Source organism: Haliotis rufescens, unplaced genomic scaffold, assembly GCF_023055435.1.
Source record: "Haliotis rufescens isolate VD_foot unplaced genomic scaffold, xgHalRufe1.0.p SCAF_3, whole genome shotgun sequence".
Lineage (NCBI taxonomy): Eukaryota > Metazoa > Mollusca > Gastropoda > Lepetellida > Haliotidae > Haliotis > Haliotis rufescens.
In genome coordinates, this window is record NW_025964001.1 from 31,945,567 (window position 1) to 31,959,054 (window position 13,488).

General features: G+C 38.8%; 1 protein-coding gene across 4 annotated transcripts in view; it reads right to left on the bottom strand.

The window, feature by feature from the left end:
• LOC124146151 (alpha-(1,6)-fucosyltransferase-like) overlaps window positions 1-13,488 on the bottom strand; it is a 145,573-nt gene that overhangs the window by 18,929 nt on the left and 113,156 nt on the right. For 3 of the 4 annotated variants that reach the window (XM_048402864.1, XM_048402863.1, XM_046516299.2), the window contains one exon: window positions 4,394-4,600. In XM_048402864.1, coding sequence (XP_048258821.1) covers window positions 4,394-4,587 — 194 coding nt within the window. In that variant the 5' untranslated portion in view covers window positions 4,588-4,600. Of the gene's footprint in view, window positions 1-4,393; window positions 4,601-11,425; window positions 11,559-13,488 lie in introns of those variants that run through there. The other variant, XM_046516308.2, reaches the window with a different exon arrangement.

Below are 13,488 nucleotides of genomic sequence, written 5' to 3' on the forward strand. Positions count from 1 at the left end.
ATAAGTCACATATTTTTCCTTCATATCGGAAAGACAGACAACACCACATACCATCATCTCCAGAGTCTTATTGATTGATCCAACTACTGATGCACTGCAACCCTTCAAACACCCCTATTTCGGGTCCGAAAAATTCATCTTATACACGGCGATATTCAGTACATACACCAGCCAAAGCAGTTTAGAAGATCAAGATACTCGTCATGCAAATAATGCAATAATGATACAACAACTTCAAAAGTATTTTCACCTACTGAAACAGACTTGCAACAGTTAAAAATGCTACCAGTACTTGCCAGCCCCCAAATTATGGTCCACCTAGTTATGAAACTGGTTTCCAATGAGAGAAGTCAAAGCTGAATGCTTTCCAACTGCAACAGAGGTTAGTTGGGTGTTAATCAATAAAACACTCCCAACCTTTTGTACATCAACACTAACTGTACAAATGTCCCCACCACTGAGTATTCTATTCACAAAATACCTCTGAATGGCTCTTACACCACATACATTGATTATCGAATTACAAACTGATCAAATGGCAGACTCTCTATCGGTGTAATTGTAAGGTTTATTTATGATCAATAATTCATAACAAGCAAATGATACAGTTCGTCCATATTAGCTTCCTCTTCAATTCATGGCCTCTGACTAGAGCAGGCAATTTCCTTTGAATAATGCATGATTTCAAAACAACACCAATGACTGGATACAAAAGCCATGACTTGAACAATGCACTCTGCAAGGCTCTCTCCCGTATTGCCATCCCAGTGCTAGTACTCTCACTGTTCGACTAAGTACTTAGCGCTAAGTTTACCTCACGTAACAGACCCGAGATCCCCACACAAAACAATCTTAGGGTAACACAATGACAGTTATTGTTGTAAGCTGAGACTGTTTAGAGCAAGAGTCGACAGGTTAATTGCTGCTCATATTGAAACAGCTTGTAGATCAATTTACAGACTGTAATGACTACAATCTACCCATAAACATCGGCAATACAGCCTCCAGAAACACAGGACAGTACAACAGTTCCACTGGGAGGACGACATCTCAGCACATTGGTCATTAGGTCCTGATGTGAGTAAACCATCATTTCAGCTTGTGAGAAGTAGATTACAGTTTTATAGGCTAAACACTGCCAATCTATCAGGCGATACCATAATTATATCCCCTTAACAAACCCCTCATGTAAATGGTCTTAAACCGTTTTGATCATACTACAGGGAAAAGACTTGTGCCCACAATGTAATGTGAGTGATCATCCACTCTAAATCATAGAGTATCACATACAGATATGCTATGAAGAAAGGATTGACTTTCAATGCACTGAAACAATGAAATGTTTGAAATCCATAAGTCAACCTTGTCTTCATTGATACTACAGCTCCTAAATGCTACTTATAATGATGTCATATAGCCGCTAGTTTAAAGGTTGTCTGTTTATGTCAAATCATCCAACATTCAGCATTGTCTATCAAACACAAGAGAAACATTTTTTCACAGGGCTGCCTTTACTTGTGGCAAGAGTGAATGTGAGTAGCGCTACAGTTTTCTTTAAACATGACGTCAATACAGCTTAAACTGGAGGCCTGATGTAATAACCGTAGAAGGAAACCATCGATGGAACGCCGCAGCACGTTACAAATTGAGGAACATTTGTAAGTGCACATGTTTTTATCCATTAGCAGAAAGTATGCACAATAACATATGGAAATAATGGTGTATTTCTAAAAATGAACATTTTATCCACATGGTTTAATACTCTTAAAGAAGAGCAAATGACATTGTGATTGTATGTTACGGTGTCTTAATAAGGTTAATGACAAAGATGACTCTAAATATAAAGATATGAAAAATGTTTAGATTTTACAAGGAATACATGGTAGAGGAAAAATAAGATGGACTGCAGTGTATCTGGCCATTTTGAATACAAGTCCAAATTTTTTAAAACTTTGAAATATTTTTAAGAAACTTATCTGACATGTACACATGATTTGCTCTTTCTTACTCCTACAAGTACGGATCTCTTGATATGTTCAATTACATAATTATGTCTAAAATGAGAGGAAAGGGCCAATTATCTACCTTGTAGAGTGAGTGTGAGTGAGTATGGTTTTACGCCGCTTTTAGCAATATTCCAGCAATATCACAGCAGGGGACACACGAAAGGGGCTTCACACATTGTACCCATGTTGGGAATCGAACCCAGGTCTTCGGTGTGACGAGCGAACACTTTATCCACTAGGCTACCTGACCACCTCCTACCTAAAATCTAACAGAAAATCTCAATATGAGCATGTCATTTTTCACCATGTTTGTTTGCTTACTACATTTGTACGTCATTCCATTTGTAACAAATATGACCAAGGAATGGCCACAATTAACTTGCTCAAAATGGCTGGTGAGGTGTCCATGAAGAAATTCACATTCAAGCATATTCAAAGGGCAAAGGGCAAATCAGGGTAAAAATTTAAGATATTGAGAGAAACATATGTACGTGTTAAAACCCACTACCGGTACATGTATATATATACCAAATTTCACAACATTTTGAATAAAAGAGGCTGAGTAATGGTCCAAGGTCAAGTCAAGGTAAAAATGTAAGATATTATTGTGAAAAACGTAACATACGTGTTGAGACCAACTAAATAGATACCACATTTCACTACATTTTGAACTGAAGAAGCTGAGTAATGGTCAAATGAAGCTTCACCTTTCAGTGTGGTCATACTGCAAGGTCAAATTGAGGTCAAAATTTCAAATATCGCAAAAAGCAGAAGATATATTTTGAGTCCTACTACTAACTCACATGTAGCATATTTTGTTCCAATTTAAAAAGGAAAATGGCTGAGTAATAGCCATACATAGGTTTATCAATATGGCTGCCAAGGCAACCATATTGAGAATTTGATTGGAATCTTTTGAAATCTGGATGTCATCATTGGTGGGAACACGCATGGGAAGTTTTAGCTTCATAGGTCCAGTGGTTTCTGAGGAGAAGATGTTTTCCATACATAAAAGTAGAGACATGGTGCAAATTGGATGCCTGACACACACGCACGACATGAACTCATTGACTTTTCATCTGGTGAGCAAAAAGTGGAATCAGCAATTTTGACACATTTTAGTTTTACCTCTACATTAAGTGTTGTACAAGTGTGGAAAAGATAAATCTAATTCTTAATCACATCTGATAACCTTCAGAACATTTTCTAAAAGTTTTTGCTTTTTTCTGAAATTATTCAGATCATGTGGACAAAAAGCACCCCGGTCATATCTATCTTGAAACATCAGCTGAGAAAATAATTAAACAAGAACACAAAAATACTATTTGTGAACCAGTATTCACACATAGATATACATACACTATGTATTTCAGTGTACCTGTCATATGCTGCCACTATTAATGTACCACTTCCTGACAAAATCCATGTGCCATTCATAATGTATATGGGATGACATGCATCACAATGAAAACTATGTTGAGAACATGTAGTATTATTACAAACTTTCTTTAAATGCCATACTGAGATGAATAAATGAACTTCTGCCTCATGAAAGTCATCAGGAAGGAATTTATAACATCTAGCCATTTAAATATGAAAGGTCTCTTTTTGGTAAAGGAAAAGTAACTACCATGCATTTACTTAAAGATACTGGAAATAATTGAATATTTGTTATACCTCTACATCCTAATATCAAGAAATACACAGAAATCACGTTTGTCCTAATTGTTAGGGTTAGCCTAGTGGTTAAAGTGTTAGCCTGTCACAACAAATATGTGTTGGATTTCCATGGATGCAATGTGTACGAAGCCCTTTTAGATGACCTTGTTGTATTAATGCTATAATATTACAACATGTAAAAACATACTAACCCTCTCTTACTTGGGGATAAGATAGCTGGTTGGTACATCATTTGCTGTTCATACTAAAGAACCATGTTCGATTCAACATGTGAAGCCTATTCCTTGTGACCCACATGGTGTTGCTAAAAGGTGTCAAATGCTATCAACCCAACCACTCACTCACCTATCCATCCACCCACTCACTCACTCACTAACTCACTCACATATGCTTTTACTCACCCACTCACTTATATATGCTTTTACTCACTCAATCACCAACACACTCATTCACTCACACACTCCCTCGCACATTTCCTCTTTTCACTCACTCACTCAGGCACCCACCAACAGAAAACCCAACTCACTCATTCAGCCTTGCACCACCCTACCACTCACCTACTCACTCCCTCGCACACAAATCCACCCAACCAAATTCTTACTCACTGATCCACCTCCCATTCAACAATACACCACCTACTCACTGATCAACCACCCACTCACCCATCCACCATCCACTCACTGATCCACTCACTCTCTAGTACTTACTTTAAGTCAGCTGCTAACTGCTGTAGCTCCAAGTTCTGGGCCTTGACCTTGTCGAGTTCATCTAGAGCTCTCCTGAGCTGCTGCTCCGCCCGCTGGTTGATCTCCCCGCCCTGCATCAGGGAGTTGCTCATGTAGATCATGATGACCAGCCAGAAGGCCAGGAGGCCACCTATCACCTTCCAGCTCTTCAGCATCTCTCACATAGCCCTGCAACACAATGGACATTGTATCAGTATTGGTCCGTGGTTACATGTCTCAGGTACAGACACAACACTGATGGTTGCATCTCACATAGCCCTGCAACACAATGGACATTGTATCAGTTTTGGTCCATGGTTACATGTCTCGGGTACAGACACAACACTGATGGTTGCATCTCACATAGCCCTGCAACACAATGGACATTGTATCAGTTTTGGTCCGTGGTTACATGTCTTGGTTACAGACACAACACTGATGGTTGCATCTCACATAGCCCTGCAACACAATGGACATTGTATCAGTTTTGGTCCATGGTTACATGTCTCGGGTACAGACACAACACTGATGGTTGCATCTCACATAGCCCTGCAACACAATGGACATTGTATCAGTATTGGTCCGTGGTTACTTTTCTCGGGTACAGACACAACACTGACGGTTACATATCACATAGCCCTTCAACATTAAGGATGGTATTGGTCCGCAGTTACATGTCTACAGTGCAACACTCAGTCTCGCTACAACATACATAACATAAGAGAAGTGCCTGTGACAGTGAAACATCTTGCACTCTGCAACATCGTAGGGCATTGGTGCCTATTCTTTCCCTATCTCCTCATGGAAGACTTTTATAGAACTTCATACCAAGTCCTGGTCTAAGTCGAACAGGTATCTGTAATTACTGTACAGCCTGCTGACTGAATGTATATTGTCCACCACTCAAGGAGTGGTCAATATCAGTCCCAAGATGAATTATAAACATCCACACCACACCCTTGAACACATCAGAGAAGAGATCAATGCAGCACTCCTTATCAATAAACTGATTTAGTCAGGAAGTGAATGGGGCGTTGTGTGCTATTTCCTCGCTTCCCTAAATGAAAGCGATTTTCCTTTCCAGATAGACTCCCATGCCCATGGGTTTCACTAAGTGTTAAATGTCTAAATCTTCCATCTTTTAAGGCATTCCTACAACATTAACCTGACACAATGACATAACTGAAATACTTCTAAAATTACTCACTCACTTCAACTCTCGAAGTACCAGTATCTCCATTGTGGACATTTAATCCCCATTAATGTTACCTGTTTGACAAAGATGGGTTACCGAGGATATTTTTCTGCTCTGGAATACCAGCCCTGTTCAACTAAATGAAGAAAGCACTCTGGCCATGACTGTGATAAGGTATGGAAGTTACAACAATCTTATGGCTAAGATCATTTTGTGGAGAGCTGATGAAGAGACCATCCTTGAGATAACGCACTGGTCTGTAGACATCCATTTCATCTGGAGATTAACGACTCCTTCCCTACAGATGTCCTTCAATCAATACACATGTAATACTCACCATATCTTAAAGCTGGCAAATATCTTACCACTATTCACAAAAATATTCTCATCAGAATGTACCGGTAGATGTTCATCTACTCACATTGACTCAAATACCAACTTCTAATGCATTCTCTAAAAGCCTCAATCATGACTACACACATACCATGTCTCAATCATGACTACACACATACCATGCCTCAACCATGCCTCAAGACCCGCAGAATAGGTCTTCAGCAACCCTTGCTTGCTGTAATAGGCAACTCTGCTTGTCATTAGAGGCGACTAACGGGATCAGGTGGTCAGACTTGTGACTTGGTTGATGCATGTTATCGTATCCCGATTGCGTGGATCGATGCTCATGATGTCAATCACTTGATTGTCTTGTCCAGGCTCAATTATTTACAGACCACCATCATATAGGTGGAATATTTCTGAGTGCGGCGTTAAACAACAAACCAACCAACTCAATCATGACTAAACACATACCATGCCCCAATCATGACTACACACATACCATGTCGGTATGTACTGATCAAAACATCGACACATTGTCTCCTCCTGATGATAGAATTACTGCTCTAAAGTGTGTCTCACAAACCGGCATACATTCTTAAAGAGCAGCCTGTTTGAAACGGAAAACCTTTTACTTGTACTGATGCAATTCCATTGTGTTCTTCCTGATATTAGATGGAGTGGCTCAATCAGTGAATGGGATTTAATGCATTAAGCAGCTCTATCTCAGCTGTACAGCAGTAACCTGAAAGAAACGCTGGGTCTGGACAGAGAACAACCCATGAGCATCAGTCAGCAGACACAGCCAAGGAGGAATCCCAGACATCTCAATCTGTGGTCAGCTTCTGACCCACATCCACACCTACCAAATCCAAGTTTTTATGATTACACATGGCGACAGAATCTGACTCAGACATGGTTCTGCAATAATGTCATCAATCAATCTACATTTGAATGTCAGCAATCAAGACTTTTTCCGATTGACTAAGCTACAATGTATCCTTATATCAAATCCATTCAGTAATCATCATGTTGGTTTGTTGTTGTGGTTTGCCCCTATCACCAATACAACAGCTACATAATAGTGGCGTGGAACAATCCACACCGTCAGAGTAATATGACATGTAATCAACCAAAAAGCCTGACCACCCAATCCATTGAGTCACCGCTTGTGACCAGTAGCAGGGGACCTATTCTAACCTGGAATCACCGCAGAAGATATAATTTGAAAAGAGGGGCCTCATTGTTATGAAATGTCAGTAATAAGTTACCATATTCACTGTAATGGGTACTTAGAAAATTTACAAAGGGTGAGTGTTCATTAAAACAGTACACAATACGTCAAATATTGAGCAACCATCAGTCTCGCTACAACATATACATCATAAGAGAAGGGCTTGTGACAGTCAAACATCTAGCACTTTGCCACATCATGGGCAGACTTTTACAGAACTTTATACAGAGTCCTGGTCCTGGTCACACAATATGGTGAATACAGTATGTATCATACATCAATACAGTTGAGTGAATAGTTTGTTTTACACCCAAGTTAGCAAACTAGATATATCATTGTGCCCTGAAGATAATCAACTCTGGGCCAGGCAACTTGTGAATGGTAGCAGGACCAAAAAGCCATGTCACTGGGGACGATGACACAACCAGCATCAGATAATGGGCACTTCATCTGCCCTTGAATCCCAGTGGGACTTTCACAAGGTTACCATAGTGATATTAAAATATGAATCACAACGTGGATCGCATTACTTTGTTACATGATATGATAATTGTATTGGTACGTCATGTATAGATACAAAACAATACAAACATTTATACTGAACAATAAATGTTATGGATCAATATTTTGGAAGAATATTTTTATGACGTGTGCTCTGTCTTCACTACAAATTATCCCCAAAAATATTCATGATCCCTAACTTTTTTGTTCAGTTTATATAAGGGTGTACTGCAAAAAGGTAGGAACAAAAACTGTAAAACACTATTCTCTGCTTGTACAGCCACTGTTTCATCCAGTACTCAATTCTGCAAAACATTTTTTAGTGATGCTACTATTAATTTTTTTAAAGATGTGAAAAGCAGTGATAAACCCAACCCACTCACTCACTTTAGATAGGAAAAAAAGTCACATGTTGTGTTTCAAATGGTCACCGTTCCATCCAGAAATGTATAGTATTGCAATAAAATGTACCATGGCAGCCCAAATAAGATCCCATCTAAAATCAACGAAGCCACTGGTCCTGATGGCACAAATACAGGTTTAATCTTTACAAACGGCTTCATCTGCTTTTTTAACTTCTGGTTGCCGCATCACAACTTTAGGACAAGCAAAAACAGACAACTACATGATAAACACTGCAGCAAATTGAGAGATGTCCCCCTCAATCCATCAATTACTTGTGCTGAGTGGTGTGGGGTCACCTTCAGACATGTCCAGAAACATCTCGGCTGCCTCGACTTGACCTGGGTCAGCCATCTTGCTTCAGTAATGGAAGACATGACTTCCCATGACACAGGGGCCGGGGAGAACATGTGCCTGTCACCTTCGCTTTGTACTTAATGAATAAAGGTGTCAGACCAATACAAAATACTGACAGAACCTTTCTATTGCTTTACCATATTAGGGAAGGAATTTCACTAATGCTAGACCATTACGTCTGCTTCCGTAAATGTCCGGCAAGCCAAACACATGGAAAATGACTCATGACAGTGATTTTGAAGAAAAATATGCCAAAATGAAAAGTCTTTTCTACTTATTCTTATATTAATGGTTTAATAACTAAAAAAACAAAAAAAACTAACGTTACAATCAACATTTTGAAAACAATATCCTGATATCTTAAATTGTACCTGGACTTTCCCCATATGTTCTTGTCCTACAATCCTTCCTGAACATATTCATGGAAAAACAGCCCTGAGGAATGCCATCATTTAATACTGAAATGGACATGCATGGTGTCTGTTATAATACAACACTAAGTCGTGTGATCAATACACAAGCATTTTTCTAATAACACACTGAATTAACATATGGACCTTTGTAAAACATTTCTTCATTCACAAAAAAAGACAATTCATGAATATTTCATGAGTGAGGACTTACTGCTTGAGCAAAGTCAACAGTTGTATTTATACCTGTTTGATATACTAATTACTTAGACCAGAGTGTGTTCACAATGACATCTCTCTTTCATCTTTGTCAACTCAACAATATGGCTCCTTGTTCAGACAAGCTTTTTTCATTAAGCTCTACATCTAATATATAATGGTATGCCTTTGATAAAAATGAGCAGATTCCATGCTCAGATTAAATTATTCATAAATTATTGATGTTTTGGATGACAAATGAATCTCATTACCTTATATCTTAGTGAATACCTACAAGCAACCATATTTACCAAAAGATTAATAGAACAGGGCTTACATTGTGATACACACATGGTTCAGATTAGGGGTTTTGATGTATTGTTCTATTGATGCATTGCAAATTTACAACTGCCAATATAATATAGATAAAACTACTGACTATTGATTCATATTTTTATTCATTATCAACTTTCCAAAAGGATTATTTATGAAATCTTAATAACATTTCTCAACATTTCTCTTAGCCCATGTAAAAAAAGCTGCAATGGAAATTCTGAAATAAACATTTCTAAAACTCCTTAATATCAAAGGCACAAGTTCAGTAGGTGTTTTATATATAGTATATAACAGTTTATTTGTTATACTCCATAAGTGAACCCACCCTATTTAAATTAAAACTTAAATCCCACTAGTTGCCATGGAAACGTAAAAAATAAAAATTTCTAAAGTACTAAATAGCAAAAGGCACCAGTTTAGTATGTGCCTGGTAGATGTGCATATTTTGTAAGAAAGTATTTAACAGATTTTGTGTTACGCTCCGGAAATGAATACCACCATAATAGAACCTTTATGCCATGGAAATGTAAAAATAAAAAATTCTAAAATTCCTAAATAGCAAAAGGTACAAATGTAGCATGAGTCTGATAGACATGCAAAGTTTCGTAGAGAAATATTTAACGGTTTCTGAGTTATGCTCCGGAAAAGATTTCAGGACGCACACATGCATGGACGCACGGTACCCATTTCTTTATTCCCCACCAACTTCGTTGGGGATAATTAAGCGATACATCAAAATAATGTTACATCAAAGAAAATACCAAAATGATATAAAAAAATAATACATGTCCAGACTTTGTCACTTTGTATTAAAGTAGAATGCCAAACAGACTCAGTGTCAAGTTCCTCATAAGCAAAGTTCCAAATTAAGCTGTTAACACCTCCTTCTCTCCCACAGAAAACAAATGAGTATGTTAGGGAAGATTTGTTCATGCTTCACTGTAAGGAAACGGAGAGGAATAATTTCTCCATTCATCATAGTAAGGGCATGAGTTGTTCATAATTAATATAAACTGCAGTTTGAATTCCAAGGCTGGCATTTTCATTATGATGACAGGGCACACTTGAACACCTCTATGATAAATTACACCAGCACACAAACCCCATCCACATAGCACAAGGCTCTGCCACCACCACATAGAGATTTCTGGAGTGAGTGAGTGAGTGAGTGAGTGAGTGAGTGAGTGAGTGAGTGAGTGAGTGAGTGAGTGAGTGAGTGAGTGAGTGAGTGAGTGAGTTGGGTTTAATGCCGCTTTTAACAGTATTCCAGTTATATCACGGCGTGTCAGTTTAATGTGGGAGGAAAGCCCAAAGTGATGAAGGTCTCAGACGTTTACCACTTCGGTGAAACCCATAAGCACGAGTATGGTGCTGACAAACCTAGAAACATAATGGGGCGAACCAGGATTCGAATCCACAATCATAGGATTCTGGCGTGCCCAAGGGATGCAACTCTGCACAGCGTATCGCGGCACCTTAGACGACTGGACCACCCATGCCCCCAGTGAGTGAGTGAGTGAGTGAGTGAGTGAGTGAGTGAGTGAGAGATCATGGTATATCACCTTGAGGTGGGAGGACATTATTCTATGTTATCAAATTTGCAAAATAATCTTTGGGATAGTTTACATTACAATCAGTCAATGAGCTAGGAAAAGAACATTCCTGGAACTTGATATGATATATTTTTAAAATGATGAAAATGTATCTTTCTCTTACAGATTATGTGCCACTACACTACAGAACGCCCTTCCTTATACCAGCATGTATGGTGAACTATTGGCATCAGACACCTGTGTTAGTTGTGATAAGACTAAGATCTCACTTTGTGGAACAGACCCCAGTAGGAAATACATAAACATCAACAAATATCAAACCACAAACTGTCACCTGTCATCTTAAACCAGTTATTTCCATCACTACAGTTAGTTATCATACAGCTATCCTACATTTCACATCTGCTCAACTTAACATTCCGAACATTTGGTAAACATTAATTTATATACAGACATTGAGTCTTGTTTGAAAGTCTAAAGAAAATACAAACCTACCATCACATCTCTGTTCAGAGTCCTGCTCCTGATATTCCATATACATCACTATATCTTTGGAAATTTCATGCCTTCAATCTGTCCAAAGTGGCAGCTTCCCAAACTGTCCTGTGTCAGCTTGTATGACAAGCCACATTAGCAATCCCAATAAAGCTATCCCGATTCATCTCAGGGGACCTTCACTATCTTAGAGGCCTGTGCGGGGAAATGAGGCTCCATAGCAGGGTCTACAATGCACAGTTTTATTTTTACTCCCAGTCAAGTTTTGTTTGTTTGTGTGTTTGTTTGTTGTTTAACACTGCCCTCAGCAATCTTCCAGCTATAAGACAGCAGTCTGTAAATAATTGAGTCCCAGTCAAGTAAGCCTGCAGGGAGAAAACAGGTCCCAAGTATCCATGCTTGTCCCAAATTGATTGTTTGTTGTTTAACGCCGCACTAGGCAATATTCCAGCTATATATGGAGCGGTCGGGTAGCCAAGTGGTTAAAGCGTTCGCTCGTCATGCCGAAAATCCAGGTTCGAATCCCGACATGGGTACAATGTGTGAAGCCCATTTCTGGTGTCCCCCGCCGTGATATTGCTGGAATGTTGCTAAAAGCGGCGTAAAGCCAAACTCACTCACTCACTCCAGCTATATGATGGCAGTCTGTAAATGATCGAGTCTGGACCACACAATCCAGTGATTGACATCATGAGCATCAATCCACACAGTTGAGATATGATGACATGCATCAACCAAGTCAGCGAGCCTGACCTTCTGACCCTGTTAGTCGCCTCTTACGACAGGCATGGGTGAACTGGCTGATTGTGGGTCTTTTCATAATGGCATTGACCATTGCTCAGGCTCTCAACAACTTGTCTACCTGGTTGACTCCTTGATATTGTATTAGGTTTGATGTTGCTGTGATATTTCTGAATGTAGTGTGAATCAACATTTATTACCTACGAGGGCAAACATATCGGGGTTCATAACAATCATATGCGCCCCAAGGTCACATCAAGTAATGAGACAACAGGGTATTGTTTCTGTCATCCAGACGGCATTGTTGACGTCATTGGAATCTTATTGTGACATGAGGTCGGAATGATGTCACACTAGAAACGATGTCATAACTGAAGATTGCTGACGTCATTCGACAAATGTGGTTCCACTGATGTTTCGACTTGCTGTCTTTGTAGGCAAACACTAAAATTTGTCTCTGTATGTAGACATCTTCTCCGGTAATAGATAGAACATTATATTCGTGTTCATGTCATACTACGTTTAAGACATTCATGCCTAAATTATGATATTTAGACACTCGTGTCGTAAACATAGTATGATATGAACACTCACATCATATTCTCTATTTTCTAACTCACAAAACAATAAGCAAATGCAACTATACCCAGATGAACATAAAATGGTCCAAGCTATACTTTAATACCATGAAAAGGCTGAATATAATTTATCTTTTGATAGATTTCTACATAATCAGTTCACATTCATTTCTTGTTTCCCTCCAGATCAAAAGAATATTACAAAAACAAGTTCGCAATCCTAGCAAGTTCCTAAACAAGACTTTATACACCTGTTCACACAAAGTTCATGATCAGTCAATAAAGTGATATCTCTATAAAGCAAACCATTACTTTACGAGAGTAGTGTCTGTCATTTGCCGATTAATTTACCAACAGATGAAACAGATGAGACAAATAGTCTGTAGGTTACATAGACAGTGCATATATGACCTTCAGTATTACGGCCATGAACTCCAGATGAAGACTCAGCTTCTAAACCATACACAGCGGCTGGTAACTGGATTAGGTAAAAATGTTATTTTTATTTAAATGTTTGTGTTTTATACAGAGCACATCACTGAGCCTGTATTATTAAACAGCAGATTTACATTTCCGTCGTAAAATCTTGTAAAATGTTACCAGACATGTGTAAAAGTTAAGCAAATGCTGGCTAAGGTTTACAGTGATTGGTAGTTATTACTGCGCCCAATGTGATGTGATGAGAGAAGAGAGTCTGCACACCAATAAACTCCAGGACTTCAATCCCCAAAGTGGAGACACTGC